Source organism: Antrostomus carolinensis, unplaced genomic scaffold, assembly GCF_000700745.2.
Source record: "Antrostomus carolinensis isolate BGI_N321 unplaced genomic scaffold, ASM70074v2 scaffold332, whole genome shotgun sequence".
NCBI lineage: Eukaryota > Metazoa > Chordata > Aves > Caprimulgiformes > Caprimulgidae > Antrostomus > Antrostomus carolinensis.
In genome coordinates, this window is record NW_010299975.1 from 3,298 (window position 1) to 29,777 (window position 26,480).

Genomic DNA, 26,480 nt, shown 5'->3' on the forward strand with positions numbered 1-26,480 from the left:
AGAGTGACAACTGGATGTAATATCTTTTGTGTGCATGAATTTGTTTAGGATGATACCCGTCTTCATAATCCTGAGTGTGGATACTTGGTACTTCTGGATGTGCCAGAGCTTCAGACAGATTTTGAAAGCTTCAATGAGAAGTTACTGATAGCTGCAGTGTGCAGAGCCTGCTCTCTGGTTTTGCCCCATCACACGCACAGCTAGCGTGTCACTATCCAAACTGGTGTCTGTGCGTACACCACTTCATCAAACTGCATAAGCTGTGACACCGCTAGTCTTAATTACACTGCTTTTTTAAATCATTCAGATGTTGTAATTCATATATCACTAGAATTGTTCTACCACTCATTTGTCCACAGATCATGTTTCATTAAAAGTGCTGATGAGCACCCGGGACTCTGAAGACAGCAGTTTTGTGCAAGATAAGAATGTTCCTTAAAGAAGCTGATGGAGGATAGAGCTCCAGAGTTCCTGGCAGACGCTGACAGCATAAGATGGCACCATAGTCTAGTCGGAAATTGTAAGTCTTAAGGAGGACTAGAAGTCCTTGGGTTTATAAGAAGTTATTGCACTGAAGAAACTTAATAGCGGGCTAGAGTCTGCTTTCAGGACCTCTGTAGATGCATTTGTTTCTGTTCAGTTACACTACCATGACTGTGGAGCAACTAGGTTTTCTCTGCATGTGAGTGTGAATTAAATCCCTTTACATTAGAGGAAGTAATTTTATTTACCCAGGTGAACCTCAGATCTGCAGCCATCATTTCTGAACTACTTTGTTTCCAGAACTGCTAGGAGATCTGGGAAATGGATGGTGTAGGCTTTACAGGGTGACTGAAACTACTAGTTCCAAAGGAGCCTCCATTTTAAAAGCTGTATGTCCCAAACATGCTAGCTCATTGGCTGTTTGAAACCTGCAGTTGACAAAGGTAATGAAATCATTGTTGTCATGAAATATGCAAAATATTTCATATGAATGATGTCCACACCCTTGCAAAGTCCTTTTTTATCACTGAGGTTTCTTGCAGTGTAGGGTCCTGTCAGTGGGGAACAGGTTAGAAGTCAGGAGGCTAGGACATTAACACTGCATATTATGCCTTGAAATACATTATACAGTTGTACTTCAATATTAAATAAAAAATAACACTATACTTGGCAGATATAAGATGGATAACTGCTCCTGGAGAAAAAAAAAAAATCAATATTAGTGGATATTTTAGTGGACAAGTCCAGTGGACTTGGATTTTTCCATTACAAAAGGTGGAAGAGCCTTATCTCCAGCTTCCATCTCCTTTCACCTTCATTACACACTTCTTGTAAGAATCACTAAACGCAGAAAGCAATCTTGCAAAGTATGTGTCTGTTTATAAGTAGGCAGTGATCAAATCCTGTCTTTCATTCCTGTGTGACCTTGAGAGATGCAGCACATGGATGTGTTTCATTGGGAAATGGAGGGCTAGTTCACGTATGGACATTTGCTAACGTTACCGTACCAAGCTTATCTTCCATGCACAACTCTTACAGAAGCAGACTGGGAACATGGAAATATATATGCCTGAATATTCAGAATAACTGTTCTGATAAGTAGCCCTGTGTAGACAGACTCTTAGATCTAAATTACTATTGTGGAAGTTGGTGAAATCACATCTAAACATAAAGGAGAGTAAAACAACAAAAGGAGCCCAATAACAATGCAAGTTACAGTGTAACAAAAGCACAAAAATCTTCAAAGTGCATGTGCTTTGGTAAAGATACGAATTTTCTTCTGTAAGCCCAATATGAGAAGTTAAGATTAAATGTCCTCTTAGATACCCACTCCTTTGTTCTATATCTGTATGGTGAATGGAATACTTTCTATGTTGAATACTTTGTGTTTACAGTTGTAGCTGTTTATTCAGGTAATGATGCATCTTGTGTTACTAGTGCAGCAGAGAAGTGACTCTGTGACATTTGTTACTTCTTGAAATGCACGTTTACTGAAATCAGAATTATACCTAGAAATCACAGTCTCCCGAGGTCCTGTGAGTTCTGTGTGTTTGGAGATGTATACCCTTTACTCAAATGCAAGGAGTACGGGTAAAGATAACTTGCATTGTGTCATTAAGAATTAGATGTTGAAAATGGACATAAGAATAGCACTATTCTGTAAACTTAAGTCAGTAAAGTAAAATTGTTTTAAATAACAGCAAAGGGACAGGCATGGGACAAGTGGACACTGTTTATGAATGCAAAGCAGCAAACAAGATGCTTGAAGGAATTTGTTCTTTCATAAAAAAGGAAATTATTTATAGGAATTTTGGTAAAAATCAGTATTTTACATTTTCTTTATAATACATGTTTTTTAAGTTATGTTTTTCATGACAGGCTCTTAAGTATTTGACAGTGGAGTATTTGCACTATGGGACCACCTCAGCCTGTGAAATAATTGCAAATGAGAGTCAAAGAAAGTATTACAACAAACTCAGAGTTAGCCTGTGAGTTAAAACATATTCTAAAATTGTGATTGAATTTAAATTTAAATTGAAAATCTTCTAGAAAGTAATATTTTTACTGAGGAGATAAAATTCGGAATGTTTTTATTACCTTCAGTTATTCCATCTATACTTTCTTTCAGGACAAAGCCCAAACAGAACTTCGGCTGTAAAAGACATCAGAAACTTTCTATGAATGCATTGGCTGTAAAAGGGGGGCTAAGGGGAATCTCAGTCCTTCATTGTATGCAAGTGACAAAGGCTGAGGAAAAGGCCGAGGTCCTTAATGCCTTTTTTGCATCAGTCTCTAGTAGTAAGACCAGTTGTTCTCCAGGTTCCCAGTCCCCTGAGCTGGAAGATGGGGACAGGGAGCAGAATGAAGCACCCATAATCCAAGGGGAAATGGTTAGTGACCTGCTACACTGCTTAGACATATAAGTCTGTCTGTGGGGCTGGATGGGATCCACTCAAGGGTACTGAGGGAGCTGCAGGAAGTGCTCACGAAGCCACTTTCTGTCATTTATCAGCAGTCCTGCCTGAGTGGGGAGGTCCCAGTTGACTGGAGGTCCCCAAATGGGCACCTCACTACAGGAAAGACATGGAGGTGCTGGAGGGCATCCAAAGAAGGGCAGCAAGGCTGCTGAAGGGTCTAGAGAACAAGTCTTACCAGGAGTGGCTGAGGGAACTGGAGTTGTTTAGTCTGGAGAAAAGGAGGCTGAGGAGAGACCTTTTCACTCTCTACAGCTCCCTGAAAGGACGGTGGAGAGAGGTGGGGGTCAGTTTCTTCTCCCAAGTAACAAGGCAAGAGGAAACAGCCTCAAGTTGTGCCAGGGGAGGTTTAGATTGGATATTAGGAAAAATTTTTTCACTGAAAGGGTTGTCAAGCATTGGAACAGGCTGCCCAGGGAAGTGGTTGAGTCACCATCCCTGGAGGGATTTAAAAGAGGTGTAGATGTGGTGCTCAGGGACATGGTTTAGCGGTGGACTTGGCAGCATCAGGTTTATGATTGGACTTCATGATCTTAAAGGTCTTTTCCAACCAAAATGATTTCATGATCCTACTTATGTTACCATTTAATGTATAGTTTAATTCTCTGCTGATTTCACCTCTTAGTAGGGATGGCTTAGATGAATTTAGATGATGAATGTATACCTCACTATCAAAATGAGGTCAAATCTCTTTTTTTTCCCTAATTCTAGAAAGTAGCGATCCTTTTGGTTTCTGCTCTGAGAGACAAACATTTCATTTTTCCCTGCAGCTAGTTCCTACTCCCCTTCAGTGGGAGAACATATTCTGTTTGTAACACTAGCAATATCATGAGCCTCTAATGGTTTCTTAGAGTTTGTTAGAAAATACAAATGCTGGCTTTGTGTAAAGATGCAGAGAGCTTTTTCAGATGTCATTGAATAACCAAAACTACTGACAAAAGCTCAGAATTGTGCACGGTGAGGGTATTTGTTATGAACTGTATCTCTTGGGTGCTATAAATAATAACTATTTTCAAAATAGATGACTTCCAGTCTATAAAAGCAGGTCATTCCAATTACTACCTTCTTTCTCTTCCTGCTGCTTCAACGGGAGGAGATTTTTAGCAACCAACAGCATTGCAGACTTTTTTAGGTGGAGGTGAATACTTTCTGGATGTGAGATAAGGTGAAGGTTCCCTTGGAGTATGAAAAGCTCTGGATCCTTTTGGAAGGCAGGATTAAAGAAGCTGAGATGGACTAAACCAACAGGAACTAGCTTTTTTTTTTTTTTTTTTTTTTTTTGTAGGCAGAAAACTCATCTGATTTCAGATTTTTGTAGCCCTGTTCCTGCTTTCTACCAGCTTGCCAGGACCACAGCTTTATTTCACGTGTGTAGAATGAGAGTTGTAAGTGAACAATAATGGGGAGAGGAGGAGTCGAGAAGTTTCCTCTTTGTTTGAGAAAAGTACGGGGGAGCAGAACAGTCCATTGAACCTGCTCACTGATCCCAGCTGGTCTTTGAAAATTGGAAGCAAGCTGTCACTAGCAGTCTGTGGTGTCTAGGTTGACAGTTGTCATGTGCAGCTGTAGCAACAACACAAAAACACCAGAAGCTCTTCTACAGAGCCACTCTGGAGACCTGTTCTTACAATTCCGCTACTGGGTAGCTACCTACTCAAAAGGCAAGCAGCTGGATCTCCCTGGATGCATTCCATGTGTTTCTCAATCAGTCATGAAATTTTGCATCTCATAGTGGTGTCTTGGACTTGACCAAAATTTGAGCTATTTAAAGTACAGGCATATATTCCCATCAAATAATAAGGAAGGCAGACTATTGCAGGCCTGCTGATGGCAGTGAGAATCCTTGTGGGCTTGAGGTTTCATTTTTCTCCACTCTTGCAAAATTTAGGTCATGCTGTTTAGGTCAGAACATTTAGAAGCAAGCTAGGCATCTTGATTCAGCCTCTCTAAGAGAGTACTTGTTTTGCCAGAGATGTTACTTGAAGCATTCCCTTGGATACATGATACCAGTTTTGAATTTATTGTCAGTTCACTGGATTACACTTGCCTAGTTGCTTTTTCTTTGGTGCTTTTTTATTTTTTTAATGCAGGTAAATAAAATATGCTTAATATTATTTTTTTTCTAGCATCATGCAGAGATTTAGGGAAAAGGAGTCCATTTTATTCATCAGGCAGTACATTTTTTTCTGATTGTTCTGCAGAGCCATTTTTACTTGTAGGAACAGAGACTTGCTGCTTCCTTTCTGAGCCTTGATTTGTTGAGTATGGCTAGATTTGTTTATTTTCTTTTCCAGCACACCTTCCATTTGGTACTCCAACAGCATCTGTTCCCTCATTTTCAGTCTCAGTAACAGTGCCTATTACCCGCCTGGGGCTTGGCTGTAACTGTCTCCTTTAGGAGCAGAGCCTCCCTTGGCAGTACAGATCACTGCCACCATTCCATTACAGTGACCAAAGCATTTGCTCCTTAAGTTTGAGAATAGCAAGCCAGAGAGGTAGAATAATTTAAGTAGTTGACTTGTTTCAGTCCTCTTCTAAACATGGAAATCAGAGCCTGCAAACATTCATAAGATGAAACATTGGCACAGACGTGATCATTTTTGTGAAACTGCAGATGTGACTACTTTGTTATGAAACTGCTGGGAGCTGAGTAAATTATTGTAACAATTTCTCTGAATAAAAAGCATCTAATGGCTATTTTATTCTGCTGGTGATTGCTTCTGCACTTCAGAGCCCATTTAGAATGGCCATGTAATTAAAATAGTTAACACTTTATTTTAAATTAGAGGGGGATTTCTCACACACTTAGGTAGGTGATGCCCAACTTGCACTGACACACGTAAGCAGGTGAGTGCCAAAATGCTGTGTGTATTTTAGCCCATTATTTTTTGTCTTAAACCATGTTTTCAGATGCTTAAGTGCTCTGTTTTTTGTGGTAAATTACTGCAAGCGAGTGTAACATTCTCCATGTTATGTACATTTTATAACATCTCTAGTTTCTTAATTGTGTATTTTTTTCCCTGAAGTAGGTACTGCCATTTATTTTTAACTTTTATCTTTTTTGAGCTTTAAGCATCATGTACAACAGTGTATGTCCTGAATTTTGTTAGGAAAAAACATTGTCCCTTTGAATTTTGTATGTGCTCTCTGGCACCATAACCCCTTAAACTTCTGATTGGAAACACTGTAGATGTTGCTACTGAATATAGTTTTGGCCATTTGCTGCAGTTCTGCCTGTTGCCAGTGGGCAGCAGATGACAAATGGAGATTCCGTGCTCTCAAGTTTTGTAGTGGTGTTAGATAATGAGAGAACCAGCAATTAAGCAACAATGTGTTTTATCTGCAGTGTGTTCTGTGCAGCTCAGAACATCAGTTTTCAGTGTGTTATCCTTGAGTGGATTAGATTATATTGTATTATCTTGCATTAGATTAAATTGAGAACTGTTGCTTTGTGTTAGTCTTGGGCATGACTTTAATGTTACATAAAGGGGTTTTTTTGACCCCCAAAAATTGTGCCAGTGGCAAGATACTGATTCAGAGATGGTGCTGGTTCCTGTGTTTGGACAGAGGGACCATTACCTGTGTAAGCAGGATTTAGAAAAAGATTATCTTCTGCTTGGCAAGCTAGCTTAAAAGTCAGGTCCTGCTAATGCTGTCTCTGGCTTTCCTGGGTTCTGTCACAGCTACTGGCATTTTTTATCTGGTGGCCTGGGATTTGTAAAGCTGTGCCTATGAGATTGCTGATTACCCTGGGAAGAGAAGGCAGTCCAAAGCTAGCTGGAATAGTGTCTGCTGTCATTTGGGAATTTGCTTTATTAAGGCATCCTACTTACTCCCTTGGTTGTTGATACTGAACAGAAGTAGAAATTGAGAGCAGATCTCTAAGCTGATTTACTGTCCTTGAAACCGGATGTTTATTCCAGTTTGGAAGATCGTTTCCTATCTGTGTCTATGAGCTTTTCTTCTTTATTTTTTCAGCTGTTGCCAATCTCTGCTGCTCTGTGCATGGCTCTCATCTTTTGTATCTGTGTCTGTCACCTCTCCAGCCCAAGTGTCATCTCTAGCTATGTATTTCTTTCTCTCACAAAGAGCTGAATAACCTTCTGCTACAAAGGCTTCAAACCAAGGAAGTGCAAACTGCCCTTTTGTCCAGTACATCCTCTCAGTTTAGCAGCTTCTGTTTGATGTTGTCCAAGTATGAAAGAAGCAGCTTTTCTCTGGAAGCTATAGAATCCCTTGTTTGTAAGGGACTTTATCATGGACTGAAATGAGCTGATGGCCACCACTGCAGGATACATAAAAGAATCATTTGCTTCTGCTTTTTGTTCCTCTTTTGCATCTGATTGCTATGGACCTAATGCTCTCTGATTCCAAGAACACAGTGAGTATTTGGAAATATCATCTTGAAACCAGTATTGGTCCTGGAAAATTCCACATTAATCCATCCAGCCATTTCTAGGCCATTTCCTGAAATACTGAACTTAAATCTGCCTACTTGTGATGGCCAACTTTCTTCTTCAGTTGCTGCATGATTTTAGGAGCTGATGCTTCATAAATTACCAGAGGTAGAGATGAGTAGAAATTGAAGATGCTGCTAACATGTCAGGCTAGATAAAGCCTTGCTTGTTAGTCATAGTGATTTATATGGTATTGGTCCTTTGTCCTAGAGAAGCATTTTTTTCCTTTTCAAGAACTGATCTCAGACCTTAGTTCAGTGTAAATTTTGAAGCTCCTCTGCTGTGCTCATCTCGTATTGCGTCATTTTGGAGCCATTAATTGATGATAACTCTGAATGCTTAACATATTTTGTTTGAGGATTTCTAAGCCTTTTTCTGGCAGATTATTTCTCATTGACACTGGTTGATGTGGAGAGTGTTTTTGGGGAAGCAAAGGGATTGGAAGGCAAAAGAAGCTGTTTCTCTTTGGTGTCTTTTGTGTGCAGTGGTGGCATGAAAAGCAAGGGTGGGAAAGGGTCAGAGAGTGGTTGTTCCTACCCCACCTCTGCACCCACCAGGCATTCACATTTGAAGAATATGATGCAGAAGCAGAGCCCCATCTGCTGATGTTCCCCTTTGCGTGAGATAGTTCCTTAAAGAAGGAGCCTTACGTAAATGCCTTTGCTGCCCTGTGTTTCTGTGTATGTGCCATATCATATCTGTGGGTGTGGTGTTAACTGCCACGCAGAAAAAGCGAGAAATAAGTCAGTGCTAGAGCAGGAGAAATTAAGCACCCCGTTTAGTTGTATGCAGGTTACTATTTCTAAGCAAGGTTTAGCATCCTCATAAAACTTGGACCAAGATAACTTCAGAAGTTACCTGAAAAATGAAGCTTAATTTCTCTTCATGCTGAATTTAATGTCAGAAATACCCCAGATGGCGGAGGGAACAAGATCAGACTACATGGTGCTGGCTTGCAGGTTGTGAATTTCAAGGCCTATCCACACAAACATAGGTATTTTTTCTCTTTGAAAGGATCCTAATACTCTGCTGGGGGGCAAAAGCTGCTATTCGGTTTTGACTGGAAGTGGTGTCTAGGGAGAGGAAAACAGTATGGGCAGCAGCTTCTTTTGCTTTGAGCATTATGTCTGTATAGTCTCCAGAGAACTCATTAATTTTTAAGGCTGTGGCAGCAGTAGGCTAAATGGATACACTGATAGTTTGAGGTGCTGCATTCATCCTTGTGGGATAACTAGTTCTGCTCCCTTCAGTGGTGTGTGGCACCCTGGGATCAATGGGGCAATTTAACCTGAGAAGGTGGCTATTTAGCAAACAAGATGCCATTTGGTACAGTGATGGAAACAAGAAAACTTCTCTTTCTAAAGCTATGTGCTTTAACACCCATTGATATGAATGAGTACTTAGACACTGGTAATCCCTCATTCTTTTCAGGATGCTAACCACCCATGTGTCCTACTGAGATTAGAGTCAAGGGCATTTACCACCTCGAGGATTTGGCCTTAAATGCTTGCCAAAATGTTCTTTGCTTTTGGAACTTGAAATGGTTCCAAGCTTTTTTTTTTTGTGTGTGTGTGTTTTCAAATTAAAATATGAACTCCAATCTGCCCTGATACTAAAACTTTCTCCCTGCCTCCCTCCCAGAGTCTTATCTTCCTGGACTGGAACCCTGTATATCATGTTTCAGGATTGTTTTGCTAACATATAATAAGGAATTTATAATGTAAATGCTGACACAACCTTAACTAGCCTATTGCAAATGTGATACTATTCACTAAGGACTCTCTAGGGTGCAGTATGCTCCTTGGTGGATTATCTTCCTGGAAATTTAATGGCAGTTTGCAAATTGGCATCCAGTTTTGGTTTTAGATTTATCTCTTGCTACTATACAAAGCAATTTTGATTCTGATAACGTCAGAGATTCTGTTTTACTTTATTTTACTTTCATGCTGTACTTTGGGCAGGAGGATGAGTCAGCTGGGGAGATCCTTGAGAAGTGATAGAAAGACAGATTGCTTTGTGTCCAGTTAGTCTTCTAGAAATTAATCAGTATATTCATGCCCAGCCCTCAGTAACCCATTGGATTCCTGTCTCACCTGTTGGTGAAGTTTGGTTAAGTTCAGAAAAGGTACCTGAGATGTAGGTGTAATTCTAGCTTTATTTCTGCCCAGTAATTTTATGGAGGTTGAGAGAACCATGATAGGGTGCTGTGGGATTTACTTAGTTCTTGCTACATCTGGAGGCTTCAGCTGTTTTTATTTGTGGGTTGCTACAATATTCTGTACTAGTTACAGGTTACCCATATAATATCACTGTGCAATAACTTTCTAAACAACTTCATCATACTCATCCTGGAGTAACTATTCTTAAAATACTCATCCTACTACACTGACATAACTTCTGTCTGGAGACAAGTTGATAAAAGTTTAATAGCTTTTGGGAGGTCTAATTATAAGAACTGAACTGGTCTATGTAGAAGAAAATCCTTTGTGTAGAATTGCTTAACTATAATTGATCTTTTATAAAGATCAGCATTTATTTAGCTGTTATATACTACCTTTCAAAGTGTGCCACCCTAAAATTACCACTTTGTTTTCAAGTTGTTGGTTGCCAAATACTTTTCAGCCACTTCATTTAAATACTGAAGTGAGAACTAATCTTTCTTGTAAAAACCTGAATGTTTATCTTTTTAGAGAGAGAGAGTAAATGAATTAGTGAGTCCTTTAGAATGCTTCACTCTAAAATGACTCTCCCTTTTCAAACAATTTTATAGATTAAAAATATACCCCCCCAATCTAGCCATTAACCATGAAAATAGCTTATTTAAAAAAAAAAAAAAAAAAGAATACTATCAAAGACAAAGCTTATTTTGTGATTACATATATTCTTTGTATTCTGCTGTGGGTTGACTGACCTGTGAATGTACTCGACTTAATGCTGTTTGAACTCTAAAAATGCTGGGAACCATGGAAACTTTGGCCACCTTTACTCATGTCATATGCTTTGCTAGTGTGATGCTTGCTCATAAGCTAATCAGGCTGTCTGGTTGGAGGCTCAGTACTGAGAGATCATGAATCCATGCTAATATTTAATGGCAAAACAGTCTTCAGAGCTGTATTGCACATGAGAACAGAAAACAATATTCCAAAATGAAATACATTTCTGAGACATCCTTATGAATGCATGAAGACTGTGCTCTGAGCTTGATGGATCATCTTGAGTAACCCTGTCAGCCCTACTTATGGCATGAAACAAAGGGATAGCAAGCAGATTTGGGGCTCCTTCAGATATCCAGTTCCTGCAAAGGATAAAACTAGGTGAGGCAGTTAGGATCTGCAGTGTGAACATAATCCTCAGTGGAATGGAGTAGGAGTGTGTCCAATTCTGTCAAAGTTAGGCTGGTATGGGAACATTTATATATTGATGGAAGTTCTTAGTGTGAATTTAAACCATCTAGCAAAAGTGGCTCTAAGTATCTCTTCATAATGTTTCCACAAACCATTTGACAAGCTCTCTGGACATATGTTGAATTTAGAATTACAGCACTTGCATTTGTATGTTGTCTGTGATCTGTTTCTGCTCTTTGTTACTTATGACCTGTACTCTGGCTCATCCAGAAGCATACAAACATTTCCTTACTTGAGTCAATTTAGAGTTTCATGAGCAGAGCTGCACTTCTGGGATTGAGATTTGTGTGGGTGGGAAGGAGCATTATATCATCTTAATCCAGTGGTTAGTTTAAGGGGTAAAGGAAGGGGGAAGTGATGGCTGTCCAGAGATAGGGCTGCAGAGCTGAGTAGAGTTGGTAGAAGGGTGAAGGGCTGTGTGGCAGGACAGTAACTCCTGTTTCTACCTAATTTTGACATAGCTGCAGTGTGTATCACATGGAGCAGTGCTAATGGTCAGAAGGTGTTTGCTCCCTCTTTACCCTCTTAGAAGATGACCTTGAAAAAACTCATGGATTTTGGTAGGGTTGTGAGCCTGGACTCAAAACTGTGCACTCTGTAGATCTGGTGTTCTTAATACTCTGATGAGAGTCCTAGGCAGAAGAAGGTTGTCATTTTGATGCTGTTGTGCTTTGTGAAATCCAGGGAGAGGGAATTACCCTTAGTGCCTGAAGACTGAGAGCTGAGGAGGATGTTGTGACCACTCGTAGCGACTGGCTCTGTAGCAGGGTTTTTGTCTGTTATGTGGGAGGCTTAGGTTTCATCAGAGCAGAGAATTTAATTTCCCCATTTCACCGAGGTTGGATTTTTACAAAAATGTAACTCTGTGTACCTTGCAGAATCTGCAGGAGAGCAGAGCTGATTTGTGTTGAGACAGATCTCCCACACGGCTGTGAAAACAAGTGCACAAATTCAGAGTAGCTGCGTGTAAATCTGAAGTAACTGTCATGGAGATTGATGTTCTCTCTAGGAGTTAATCTAGATTTACATCAGGGTAACTGTGACCAGAATCTCTCAGGATTCATTTTTGCTAGACTTTAGTAGCTTGCTAAATTAATTGCTAATTAACTTGAGGTGGTTGATTATTGTGGATGCTTCCCACATATTTCTTCTGTCTCGCCATCATAGAATTTAAAGACAGAGCTCCACTAGACCAGACCAGATCTTACCTATTCTGAACTCCTGCTTGTCAAAAGCTGTTCCCTTCAGCTAGATGCTAACATGCTGAGCAGAGTCAGCAGACGTTACACAAAAGCACCACCGTCTTCAGGAATCCAAACTTGTGCACAACTGGGGCAAAACCAGCAGAGATGTGGCGGCCTGTATTGCCAAAGGCACTTAAAATAAAGAAGGGGTTAGAAGAGGTCCTGCAAGGCAGTCCCAGCCTGCCCTTGAAGGCTGGCCTTGCCACTTTCCTCAGTGGAGCGGGGCAGTGTGAAGACTTCTCCTTGACATAAATACAGTAGTTGGTGTTAAGTAGGTTCATCAAGTTGTCTAAGAAACAATGTGAGCTCTACCTCCCCTCAAAGCACTTCTTCCCTTGTGTGTCAGAAAGCAATTTAATTGGTGCTCTGTTAATTCTGTACAAAGGTTGTAACATGAAGTATCTCATGGTAAAATACTAATTTGCAGCATCCAGGGCCATTTGGGAGGGGAAATGGCCAGAGACACTCCTTCAAGGTCTGACAACATTGAGGCACCTGGAAATTGCCTCACTACGTTCTTCTTCAGATCTCATTATCAACATTAAACTAAAAAGGTACACCTTTCTTGTATGTGTTTTGTATGGTTTAAACGAAATTGGAATGCCAGAAGGATGAGATCTGTGTGATTCTGCTTTAGTCTGGGCAAGGAGGTCTTATGATAGCCTTACTTGAAAACTAAATTCAGATTCTGCTCTAGCTTCCTCCCAGAATGGAGGCAGAGAAGGACAGTTAAAGCAAGGAGAGGACCTCACATGCCCTTGAAGATAGTAAAAGTATCTGTGTCAGGGTTGAAAGCAAAACTAAATTAGGCTCTTTTCAATAAAAAGTCCTTATTCTTAAAATAAACATTTTGTTAGGTCCCACCAAAAAATATGTCTAAGCAGCATGAATCTAAAAGTCACCCTTGTCTTTATAGATGTTCTTAACCTTCCAGTCCTTAGGCTTTGCTTTGAACTGGTCTGTCTGGTAACAGCTTGTAGTTTGAATTGGAAAGGCCTGGTCATACTGTCTGATGAACATGCAATGAAGATGTGAGAATACAATAAACCGGTGATCATCTTAATCTTGCCTGCATAAGAAACTAAAGGCACTGTGCCAAGCAAATATGCGCATTAGATGACTAACAGAGCTCCCACACTGTCAGTGTAGGCAGGGAATATGCAATGCAGCCACATATGTGTCTCAGAACCATACTGAGTGCTTTTTATTCTTAATGTTTGGTTTTGTTTCTAAATAGGAGTTCAGATCCTTGAGCAGGATGTTTATCTCTATGCACAGAAAACAATATTTGTCATAGTTTTTAATATACGATCAAATTTTTAAAACTACCAGCTGATATATCTATTGTGAGTGACATTGGAATTTCAAGTAATTACTATAAATGTTCACTAGGATAGCCATGCATATCGTATGTTGTTATCTGAGTTTACACTTTTTAATGGCTGGAAAACCCTTTTGTTTTCTCCAGTGGGAATGTTGTTGGAAAGTTTTGTATTTAACTGCCCTGATTGAGGTTTGATCTCTCTTTCTTTGATAACACTGTCGTGAGGTTTTCACAAAAACTAGTAGGCTGTAGCAAAGGAGTTGAATTCCATTTGATACTTGCTTAGCCATGGTTTTAAAATATACATACAGATGCTACTGAGCTGAACAGCCAGGGAAGCTGACATCCCTGTAAGCAGAGTGCAGCTCAACTTTGCGTTTAATCTAGTGATGAGCTTTCGCTGAAGATGGTCCCCCTTTTACTCCTCCAATGATGACTAATCCACCCCCCCAAGTTAATTAGTTTTCCATCAATTCTACAAGCTGAAGCAGCAGCCTTGTTGCTGCATAGATAGATAAGATAGATGGATATGATGCAATAGAGGAGAGTGAAGAGGATGAAACAAACCCCTCCCTTTCTGCAGCAGTGTAAGGTTAGATCATCTTAAATGCAGTGTGAAGCGAACACTGTGGTGGCTGTTTGGATGGTAGTCTCATTTAAATTCCCCAAGAATGGACCCACTGAGCTAAGAACTTGCAGATACAGAGTGGGAGACAATCTCTTGAGCTGGATCTTAGAAAATGGAAACACTGGAAACCAAAGGCAGAATCCCAAACTGCCAAGTTATTTTTGTGTCCTGACAACCAGATGAGGACAGACCTCAGTTATTCCCAGAGCTAAAATTTTTTCAAGTTCATCATGCTTTTCACTGGCTTATCTCATAAGCATACTGTATTTCAGAAAGCAGACTTGCAGAGAACAGGTGGAGACTTGCATTGACAGTGGCAGAACCTGTCAATATCCTTCTAGCACTGATTAACTTTCCTTCTGATGAAAAACTAATTTCTAGGAGTTCAAGAAGCAACAAAGCCATATTTCCCTTACAGAACTATTTAGTAGCCTGCGTAATATGGATGGATTGGTCTCTATTTCCTCTATTTTAAACACTAGTTTCTTCTTTCTTGAGCTGTGTGAAAGTTGACATTGAGATCCCTCATCCTAGTTACTTTATTTTTGCCAGCAAAAATTACTATTATGTGGACTAGCAGTTACAAGGAGTTGTGTGGAATGACTGGAGTGAGAGTCCACAGATAGTCTGCATTATATAAACTGTGCTTTCCACTCAGCTGGTTAATTAAACTTGGTTTTCAGATCCCAAGACGGAAACCTCTTACGTGCACACTTTATTTTAATAACATGTTTCTGTTCCTCTGCCCCAGGAGACTTGGCCTTGTCTTCAGGTTTGTCCATTCTTAAGATGGAGAAAAGGGAATGTAAGGACAAAAGGAGAGTGTGTGGCTCTGTGTAGTCCCTTTTCAGGCAAATACTCTCGTCTGATTTAGGGTTGTAGATGGAGTGAGGGAACATCTTACAACACAACATCACCACAGACTGCCTGAGTAATGTGTTCTTTGGAACAGATTCTGTGTCCTTCCCAGAACAAGGAGAAGGTGAACAGTAGCAATGAATGGTTCTGTCATTTTGTGTTCTATTCTCTGGATTTGTGTTACTGTTCTGTGATGAGGCTTTCTGCACATTAACCTGCTTTGCTGCTTTGTTAGTGCCAGGGTATATATCCAAATAATTGTGTGTACAATTTTTGCTTGTGTCTGGGCAGACTATGCTAGTGTTTTCAGCAAAAATTATCCTGGTAGCTTAAAAACATAGGGTTTTGTTATACAGAGCACAAGATAAAAGTGCTCTTGCTTCCATGAAGTAGTCTGAGCGCGTTGCTGAGTACTTACTACCAGTTTTGCAGTTGCTTATCAGTCCTCTATGACACATCCTCTAGAGGTTTCACACAGAGCAAAATGAAGTGCTGAAATCTTCTCTTAATTCACAGCCTGATTTTGCTGGCACTTGTGCACATGAATAAGTGCTCCTGTGACTAGTTTTAGCTGCTCATGTCAGTATAATGAAGGACACACAAGAGTCTTGAAAGCAAGGTCATGCATTTGTACTGCCTTTATTGTTCAAGGTGCCTGGCTTTCTGTAAAACTACTCTGCCTTCAAGGTCTTCCTCATAGTCATGGGCACATGGCAGCACACTTCTGCATTGGTGTGAAGTAAGTGTAAAATGCTGCCAAATCCAAATATTGTTTTCACATCAGTTTTGCACTGATTATAACTGCAAGATGTAAGGTAATTGAGAAGAAGGCTGTATGTATTTTCAGAGACAGGAGTGATTCCTAACTGCCCTTGCTTTAGTGGTATTTTCTTCTGATTGTTCACATGCTGTTCTGTTTCGGGAGAGACAGAAAGATGGGGTATGTTAGGCAATAGATGGGCTTATTTCCTTCAACAGTGGAAAACTTGCACTAAGTTACCTGGTGGGGGAAAGGAAGCAGAGGAGGAATGCTTGAATTTAGAGGCAGTGTAGAGAAAGGGATTAAGCATGGGGTCCGGCATGTACTGAAGGCAGTACTGTACTGCAGGCACCTGTACTGAAGGCAGTTGCATGTAGCTTAAGAACATGTAACTCTTTCTAGAAGCTACAAGGACCTAGAGATACAGGCCTTATCCCTACAGCTTCACCATTAATTCTTACTCTTTTGGCCTCTCGGGAAGTGTCATTATACCCAGTTCCTTGCACAGCAGTGTGTGTAAAGAAAACGCTTTTATACCAGCATTCAAATATTGTGGTGGACTGTAGGCACTAAGGAAGGTCAGAGAACAGCATGTGGGGCTGCTGTCATTGCAAAGAGCCTTATGTTAAAAGCTGTGATGTGTGGTCAAGTTACCTTGTGTCAGCTGAACCACAGTAACTACCTGTACACAGTCTGCTTTTGTAACAGCACTGAATGCTTCTTGTTTGAGTTTTAGCAGCCTTGTCTTCTGTTTGCATTGGACTGAGAGCGTGCCGTCAGTTACACTTGACAGAAGTAAGAGCTTCATATACTGGGGCAACCTGTTCAGGTACTGGAGCCCTTCATGTCAAGGCAAGGTAGCATAAGGAGAGCTGTATAGAGAGGCATAGCATCTTTTAGACGACCACTTGATGTAGTTTGGGAATATAATTTGCCCTGCAGTAGTGAGTCAAGAGGCACTAATTCCTTTTTTCCAGGGGCAATCACTTATGAAATCCAGTTACTTCTTGGTTCTGCACTTCATGGACGTGCTGCTGGAGTGGGATGAGTACACTGTGGAGCCCGTTTCTTGGGAGCTATTGCACAGAGCTGGTGATTATGTCATCGACAGAAGTTTCAGAGGAGCAATAGGAGTGCTGATGATGGTCTCGGAGCTATGCACACCATCTTTTTATGGTGCTTGTTAGTTATTTTACATGGCACCTGCTCTGTAAAAGAAGGTTGACTCCCCTTGGGACTTTCCTGCATGACATCTTTTCTAAAGTGTTTGAGCTTTGACTTAAGAAAACACCTCAGAAAACAAACTTAATAAAAACATCTAGCTGAAAATAATTGGTTGTCTTTTCCTGCAAGGGAGGGAGAGGTGTTATAAAAGCATAAATACCATCTGTATGCTTTATGCCTTATTTTTCTTGTTTTAAGAATAACTTTTGGATTATGTTTTGACACACGGTGTGTACATAGACAGTATTTCTTATTCTTGCACCTACATAATTCCTCCATACTATGTTTGTATTACAAGTGAAAGACACAGTCCTTTACAGCAAGTTTCCTCCCGTGGCTTAGTAGTCCCTTGTCCTGGGTAGCAAAGGATTGCTTAATTGCTGTATTGTTAGTGTGCTATATTGTTTGGGGTGATTTTTTGAGGTGTACCTCACACATGACTCTGCTAACTTGCTTTTACCTGGATGCTGTCTTGTTGTATCCTGGTGTCTTCTAAGAATGTGACTTGCTCTTAAATATGTTTTTCTTTAACATACAAATGTGCTTGTCTGTACACAGTGGTCACCTCGTGTCCCAGTGTCAGAGGCAAAGTCTGGGTATCTAGGCAGTCTGTGATTTATTAGCCTGCTCAGAACTGGAAAGATCAGTTTCTAATGAATGAACTCTGTGATTTCAACAGGAGCTCTGTAGGAGAGGACACTTTCAGGATTTAGCCGTTCATACTCTTGTTCCTCAGGAGACTTCTTGATTGGGTTTGTGATGCACAGTGTGTTGGTGTCAATAGAAAGAGCTGTATTGGTTTCTGTGGGCTTTGGATGAGACTGAATGAACTGGCCTGATGTACACAATGCAAGGTGCTTAGAATTAGATGACCAATTATATAAGCCTAGGAGGCAGAGTACTTTATAACCTGACCAAAGAATATATCTCTGGCTCCTCTCATAGCAGAATGTGTAAAGAAATTGCAGTTTGTTAGGGTGCATTTCTTTCTACGTGCCTGCATGACCCTCTTTACCCCTGTTTTTGCTGTGCTTTGGGTGACAAGGTGGACACACAGTCTCTGAGGCTATGATGGACTCTGTGTTTCCAAATGATGTATTCAGCTAGCCTCACTGTGTGGTGGGTATGACACATTCAACAGTCCTTCACAAGTAAGTAGTAAGGGTTTCTGTCTTACACTCTCACACCTTTAAGCACTCTCTGAGATTTTAATTAAATTGGCCTTTATTATTTCAGCTGAAGGCTTTTTCCACATGGAGCAGATGGCTACTAAGGGAGCTTAGCTTATGGATTGCCCCCTTTTCCTTAAATACTAAAAGACTTTGGTACATACCTTGTGGATATCTGGAAGGCTTCAGGTAGATCCCCATTCCTGTATGGAGGCAATAAGCAAAGAAAAGTGGATCAATAACACAGGAATATGCTTCATCTCCTTTCCATGCTTCACCCTACCCCACAGATCAGTGACTTGTTACTTTTATGGATGAATATCAATCACATCATGGTCTTTTAGAATTTCTTTCCAAGGAAAATTATGTGTAAAATCCTTGAATGATTCTTGGACATCTGATAGTGTTAAATCTTAGATTTTTCACTTATTTTTTAGGATTCTAATGCATAAAGCACGTAAATGATAATCCCAGAGGACCATCTGTCCTGGAGAAGACATTGGAACTGAGCTACTATGTGACTGAAAGGACTAAGTGCATGTCAGATGGTAAGTAAGATAAGGAAGATTAGATACATCATACTGTCACTTCAGTACAGATGAGAAATAGTCATACACCCTTTTAGAACTTGTCCTAATCTCCTTGGAGAATGAAAGGAACAGGGAACAAAAAAGAAAAGAAAAAACACACAGGAAAGGAAGATTCATGGCAGGTTGTCAATATTTTGCAAAGCTCAGTTAGCATGGCAGGTACTTTTTGCTAGATCTTCTTGTAGTGGAGTATCTCTTTTAATCTAGCTGTGGCTCTCATATCATGCAGAGTCCATTTCACCTTCATTACCTACTTGATGTCTATGAAGTTACTTTTTACTAGGATTTCTAAGGAAGCCTAAAGGATTGAGTCTTTGTCTCCTAAAAGCTCTTTAGAAAGTCCTTTTAAATCCAATCCACAGGTGTCTTAAACATGGTTTTTTATTTATGGTAAGCAGCAAGTAAATTAGTTTTGTTTAATCATCAAGGAAGTGGGTGTTTCCAAGTCATTCTAGATTTGGTTCTACAGTTATTCTGTCTCTTACCAGAAAGTGTTTTCTACCAGCACAGTGAGGGCTCTTAGAGCTGTACTGGACTTCGGACTTTCGATCATGCATCTGGTATAGATAAACCTTTTTTCTTTTTATTGATTAGCTGATCTCTTTACCTTCTGGTTACAGCTTAAATGTGCCTTAATCGCTGTGCCAGACTAGCCTTTCATACCAACCTGCAGCTATAGACTATTGCAGTCTGGGGTTGTTTTTACCCTACAGAACCAGTTCAGCTGATGCGGGTGTGCCTTTGGAATCAATTCCACACTGTGAAGGAGGCTGAGCTTACAGAAAGAGGATGCTGAAGGACTTTATTAGGAAGCATTTGGAGGGCAAATCCATGTTCTGTATGTGAACAAATAATTGGAAGCCTCATTTTGTTAGGACATGTACAAACATGCAGTAAATAGCAAACATGCACTTTCTGCCTCAAAGCACTTATTCTTGATAGTTTAACCGAAGTAAAAACATTATAGTGTATGTTGCTGATCTTTATAGTCATAGACTGTATTAATTTCAAAGCAAGATGTAAATGCAGTTCTGCTGGTTATACAGAATAATGAATTAAGAAATCACTTTGCAGAGTTTATCAAATTTACCTCTGAGCTGAAATTTGTAGTAAAATATAGTTAAAAGTATGGAGTTAAACCATGATTGAATTTAACCCATCCACCAAAACAGGAACCACACACACATTGTATTTTTAACTGTGCAGTTTAAAAAAAATAAATTATGTGCTATAAGTCCAGTATATGATTCTTAGGATACTGAGTATTTCCTATTTCCTGTCCACCAGTATGGCTGCTTTGGGGGTAAATGTGTGAATGATTCTAGTAGAGTAATGCTTTTTTTTCCCTTTTGTACTTTTTTTTTTCCTCTCTTTTGGTTTACAGTGCCCTCAGAGGAGTGTTCCTCTCTTTATTTGCTGCTTCTCATCTGCACAGGATTCTGCTTGGCCAAAATATCGTGTTCGTGTACATAGCCTGCAGATTTTTTCATCAAAAAGATCTTTAATTCAGCAGTTATACTGGCTTACTCTTTGTATGTGGGCAATACAAAGGGAAGTTTTTCAAACAGTTTTGTTTTTATTGCAGAATAAGGCGTGGGTAGTTCTGCCTTGCAGAAAAGCTTAGCCTGGGAAAACCTGATGTGGGAGGGAAGAAAGAAAAGATCGACAATCATTTATCGTGTGACATCAAAGTGGAATAGTTCCAACCAAAAAACTTGTGGTAAAGCTTTCCAGTTGAATGTGAGCTGAAGGTCATGTAGTTACCTTCGTGTTAACGTGATAGTGTCAGCGTGGAAGCACTGGTAAAGTACTGTGGAAGAAAGTTGGCTGTATAGTCTGCCTCTGGCAAGTGTGCTTGCTGAAAAGGTGCCCTGAAAGGCCTCAATCTGAGGTGGCTGAACAAACTTGTTTTGGCACAAGAGGCAAAGACAATTAGAAAGTATCAATGATACTAATTTGAGTGAAGGCTCAGGAAATGGTGTATGAAATGCAAATCCATGCCTTTAAAGTTGATGGAAGATGCTCCAATAAATGTTAGAAGTAAAAGTATTGTCCAGGCATTGTCTACAGACTGGCCCTTGTTTCAGATGTGGCTAAGAAAAGAGTATAATCTGTTCAACTGTCACAAACACCCTGATGAACTTCAGTATAGCAGAAAATGCTGTGTAGAATGGCTGAGGGTTTCCAGTGTTCTAGTGTCTAAGCTGAGCAATGGTGAAACATGTGCAAAGAAAACAGTTGTCATTTTTCATTGCATGGCATGCAAACTGATGAGAAACTTCTAATGCATTGCTGTGTTAGGGTAGGTTGGAGGCTAAATGTTAAACCAGTGTTCACTTTCAAATTCTGAAAAATGCCTTGGGAAACTGTTATAATGTGTTTGTGCCAGCCAATGAAAAGGGGTGGTGAAACCAGAAAATGATGGACTGGATTAAGAAATGGTAATTTTAGGTAACCAGAAGGCTATTTATTCCACAGAACTGCCTCACGTTAGGTTTCGCATGTGCTCATATCTAACACAGGGCATGAAGCAAAAGCTGTGCAGAGTGAAATAAAACTGGATGGTGTTCCTGGAGACTTGAAAAGTTTTGCTGTAGCAGTGTGCCATAGCCATGAGCTGCTGTGATGCAGGTGGAAAACAAGATACAGACAAAAGAGGTCACATGAGTCTGTGGGGATGAGCAAAATTAACATGCTATTTTTGAAGGAGTGTGCACTTGGGTTGACAGTTTGAAGTTGAAGTCTTTCAGTTAAATCTTTGTTAAAGCAAGTTTCTTCTGCAGTGTGCACACAAAACACTAAAAAAATTAAACTGATTGAAATCTTAGTCCATCTCTGAGCAGCATCGAAGAATCAGAGAGATGATGAAAATGAGGCAGCTTGCCGTGCTGAGGTGCAGTACATCTACACATTTGCATCTACAGGTACCCTGCTTTCAACAGAGTGAAATGAAAAATCTAATCTGTTCTTTTTGACAAGTATCTATTTGGTAAATTATCATGTGCCAGTTTTAGTTCTACAGTCCCTATTGCTTTAGTACAGTTTCTTTCAGGATTATATAAGACATTTTGCCCTCAAGGAACTTTAAGAAAGGTGTTGGCTATCTGCAATACATGAGAGCATAATTGTTTGTGGGCCAGACTGTAATCCCTGTTTCATTTGATGGTGTTGCACAAATAATCCTGATGACTTCGGGGAGATTTCTTACGAAGAGTGAAGGAGTGAATAAGGAAGCCTTAGTCTGGCTCTGTGTGGTTTGTACTGCTTCTGTTTGAGAAATAAAATATAGCAGTGTACTCTCAGTGGAAAGAATGCTTCTCTGGGAGCATAGTGGAATGAAGAAGAGATTATTTTCTTTACTTAATGGTTTGACAAATACAAGTTGAGAGACCATTCATTTAGCATTGAGCTTTCATTACATGGGCATTCCATGATTTCACTCTAGCATTTATAAACAGTAGTCAGCATTTATAACGAATGCTTGATTCAGAAAGAGATCTGTACTTATGAAGTGTTTGTATAGCAACATTAGCAGAGTTTGGCTAACCATATGCTTGCATGTGGAATGCAAACAGAACCATGAAAAAAGCCACTCTGACTTTGGCATGAAAAATTCCACCCATTTTCTTGTAAGGTTGTTTTTCTTCCTGTTCCATTACACATCCTGAAGAAGTGGCATTCACAGCACACTAGGTTAGAGTGTTGAAAATGTCAATTGCAACAAGAAGAAGAATCGAAAGAAATGTAACCATGGTTGGAAAGTTTAGCATTTACCAATGGATTAAATATGTGGGTAACATGTATTTACAATGTGTTATGTGCTATGTGAGTAACATGGGTAAATGCTCAACAAAATTTTGTCTTTGTCAAGATCTTAGAGGAAAAGCAGTGGCTTGGAAGGTAATGTTTGGAAGATGTTTTTTGTGTGGCATACCTTTATGGAGGGCTGGACAAGCTCTTAGGCTTTTTTTTTTTTTTAATTCTTCTTGTACTTCATCCTTTCTCAAGCTGGACAGGTGGTAAGTGAGTTGATTTGATGCTCTTCCTTTTTCTGTCCCGAGTATAAAATGTTTTTCTTGCCTGATACCAAGTAAGGGGTATAACTCTGGTAAACGGGCATTTGTGACTTAGAGAGACTTTAACCTGTTGACACTGTCCCCTGATGTATGCTTATTCCTCTGCCAGCTCCATTAGCCCAGCACAACAGTCACAATATCAAGGATATCTTTTTGTTTAATGCCAACTATAATACTCTCTTATTCAGACTGGGATGTTATGAGGCATTTAAGGAAACTGATTATTTGTTTTCTGCTGAAGTTCCAGTGGAAGTTGGAATCCTCTGCTCACCTTTCGGGCATCCTGCACGAAAACACAACAGAATTTACTGATTTGTCCCAGGGTCTCTGTATCACTGAGTGACTTTCTAGATCACCATGGAGAGATTATCATTCATCATGTCACTGTATCTAGAACACTGTGAAGCTGACTGATCTCTGGCAATGCTGACAGTTTGGTATTGGTAGAGTAGGCATTTTCAAATTCTGAACTGCTACAAAGATTTATCTGGAATGCTGGGCTGTTCTCAGACTGCCCAGTTTGTAGTATTTGATATTCTCACAACTGCACCTGCGTTTTCTTAATTGTGAGTGACAAACAGACACACATTTGTGTGCCATATTTGCAGATAGACAATTAAAAGAAGCAAAAGCATAGGGTAGGCAGCAGTTTGAAAAGCATGCCAGTCTCGGTTTCAAAAGCAACTGTGCAGTATTGTCTCATTGTCTTTCAGTGTGAAATTGACTCTATATTTTTTAAACCGCTTTTGAAAGTGGAACTTAGGCCCATCTTTTGAAAACGGGTTAAAGTTGTTTCAACAGAACTAGGGTCCTATCTGTCTGGATTGGGGATTCTGAAACATTTCTTAGACCATTTGAAAATCTGGCCTCTGGATGCCCTAAATCCTTTAAGGAGGGGGTGCCCACCATAATGTTTCCCACTAGAAAAATGAATGAAAAATCAGTGTCTGATTTCTGCAGCTTTACCTTTGAAAATTTCCCTGAAGAGCTCACAGTGGCAATTGGAAAAATGAAAATCACAGAAAAGTTTAACTAGACTTTTTCCTGCTTCACAGTTTAGAGCAAGGTATTCCAGAGGAGAGGGAGGGAAGACGCTCTGCCCTAACTCTGAGGTTACTTAATCCCCAAGAGGAAGGAAGTTTTCAGTGTACTGCACTTCTTGCATATGCTGCCTTGTTTGAATTGAGCTACTGCCAGGTGCTGTTTTTAGTCTCCACTCAGTCCTTCTGCCAGGCTTTCACACTCCTCCTCCTCCTGTGAGCTTCTCTTCTATGGCCTTGTATTTGATTTTCCTTCTTTCATCTCTTCTCTCATCAGATATTCTCATTTCCATTATTCGCAAACATACACCTTCTTTGGTCACTTTTGTAATCTTTATTTTATCTCCTTTCTCTGCCTGTTGCTGCTAGTCCGTTGTCTAGCTTAACTTTCATCTTTCATGTTACCAGGTGAGAGTGATTTTGTAGGACCTGATTTAATGTCATAGAACACACATTTTAGAGGTCAAAAATACCAAAGGGCCTGTTTCAGGGATGTGGAATCCAAAACGGTGCAGTGTTTTGAATTGGGCAGTTACATACCAAATTTTATGCATGCCTCGTGGTCACTGTTTGGGTTGGTGGACTAACTGATTAATTAAATGGACAAACTAATCACATAACTACATGCTGAAATAAGCTGAAAATCAGCCTGGTAAAAATGCTAGTCATCTTTGAGAACAAAACCTTGCTGACCTGTGTGTCTGCAGCAGTCTTACTGCTTTTTTTTAGCTCAAGCAAACCACCCTTTGGAAGTCTAATGTCTGTTTTCCCAGTATCTCAAACCTCTACTGCTTTTGGAAATTGTGCTTTCTAGACCTCTGCCTTAGCAGTTTGCAGGTTGAGGTTTCATGCTTTCCTTATGCCTACTGCTGACATCTTTGTCACCATGGGAAAATGCAAGAGACCTCAATGAGTAAAGGACTGCAGTAAGGATAGCATTAAGAGGAGAGAGGGAGGGGAATACCATCCCCAAGAATTAGATGTTTTAATGATGGAATGTTTTCTTCATTGTATCACAGTTCTAAAAGAAGTTTTGGGAACCTGAGACTTGCTTTATCTTTATGCATCTTCTTACCTCTTTCCACCTACTCATGATCTCTGATCTTTGTTAATCTGGATCTGCTCTGCATGTTCACAGGGAAAAGTTCTTAAAGGAAAGAGGAGGGATTGCAAGGATTGAGAATTTAGCAAAGCTCATGGAGAGCAGGTGTTGAGTCATGCTCAATGGTCCAAAAGCAGTGAGGAGCAGTCTCTCAACCTGCTGCCTGAGAAGAGTTGTCAAAGCAGAGGTGATCATGGCCTGGTCTCACCTGGTTGTTAGATTTCCAGCTGCAGTGTATTGCACTAGGAAATCTGTTTGAATGCAACCTGGGTGTTCCCCATGGCCCTTTCACCACAAAATGTGCCTTCCAGTTGAGATCTGGCTATGTTGCAAAAAAGAGCCATATTCAAGCATGTTATCAAAGAAAGAACAGGAAGGGAGTCTGTCTTGGTGAACCTTCCTTAGGAACATTTCCAGTGGAACTGCAGAGCTCAAGCTGTCAGGTTTAGTGGAGAAAGGAGAGATTCTGGCACCCTGTGAGAAGAGCTTTTGGGAGGACAGAAGAGAAGTTGAATAAATGTTGACATGTTTGACTTTTTTGGCATGCATTTTAGCAACATCTGTCAAGCTTCCTTCAAAACTACCCAGCCATCCATGGCTTAACCGTGGATATTTTCCATACTTACTTCCCAGTGTAAGGAGTTGGCATTTTAATTTCATAAACAAATCTACCAGCTTATTGGATTCATCCACCTGCTCATGGAAATGGAAACCCCATAGACTGAGTTTGTTCTCATGTGCTTTGCCGTCATAGCTTTCTATTGTCATCTAAGCTTTACATAGTCTATTCTGTTCAGGTTTTGTGTTGCACTGTATTCCATATAATTTCACCCTGAAATTGCGCCCACCACTACAATACATGCTAGCACTGGGTTGTTAGACTGTTCTCCCCATGGGATCTGAATGCCTCTTCACTAGCGTCTATTTGGCTTCTTGTGTGCTGCACCCCATGCTGTGGTAGCAAGCTGCCTGAGTATTACTACATTGTGGTTCTTTGCATCTACCAAGGAGCATGAACACTTATCAAGTGTCCTTAAATAACGTGAATCTGGCATTGCTTTATTTTCAACTCAGCTGTTTAGCTAAAAGAATGTGTTGCTTAAAAGAAAAAAGCATTTTCACCTGAAAGTAAATGGCCAAATGGAATTTTATTTAGTCCCGACAATAGAGGCCATTTGCTGTTGATGATTGCCATCATGGCACGCTTGAAGTGAGAACAAACATACTACCCCCCTCCAATACACACAGGCCTTTTTTCCTAACAGATTTATTCATTAAGCATATGTTCAAAGACTACAGCTATTACCACTTTTAAATAGAACCATTTTTTCATTGCTTTTCATAGATACAATGCCACAGTGTTATGAAAAAACAATTAATGTTGCAGATTTAATGAACTACCATATTCTATTAAAACTCTTTACTGCTCCAGCAGTTGTTTGGCAATAGGCAGATAAATATGTTGGAGACTGACCTTCAAATGACAGTCCAAAGTTGGTGCTTTGCAAAGTCTTTAGCAGTTTGAATGCCATTGTCTTCCCTATATGTATGTTAAAAGGATCTCCTAATTCTGAGCCCAGAAATAGGAGGGGAGGTGGTTAGGTTGCAAGACTTGGTCTCAGCTTCCTTGCACAGGCAACATTCCTG

The 26,480-nt window shown here is 40.1% G+C and overlaps 1 protein-coding gene across 1 annotated transcript in view; it reads left to right on the forward strand.

The window, feature by feature from the left end:
• Nucleotides 1-358: 358 nt before the first annotated feature.
• The window catches only part of PTPN5 (protein tyrosine phosphatase non-receptor type 5), a 69,215-nt gene continuing 43,093 nt past the window's right edge, over nt 359-26,480 (forward strand). The window contains exon 1 of the mRNA XM_010162939.1: nt 359-520. Within this exon, the coding sequence (XP_010161241.1) occupies nt 448-520 (73 nt within the window). The 5' untranslated portion in view covers nt 359-447. The remainder of the gene's footprint in view (nt 521-26,480) is intronic.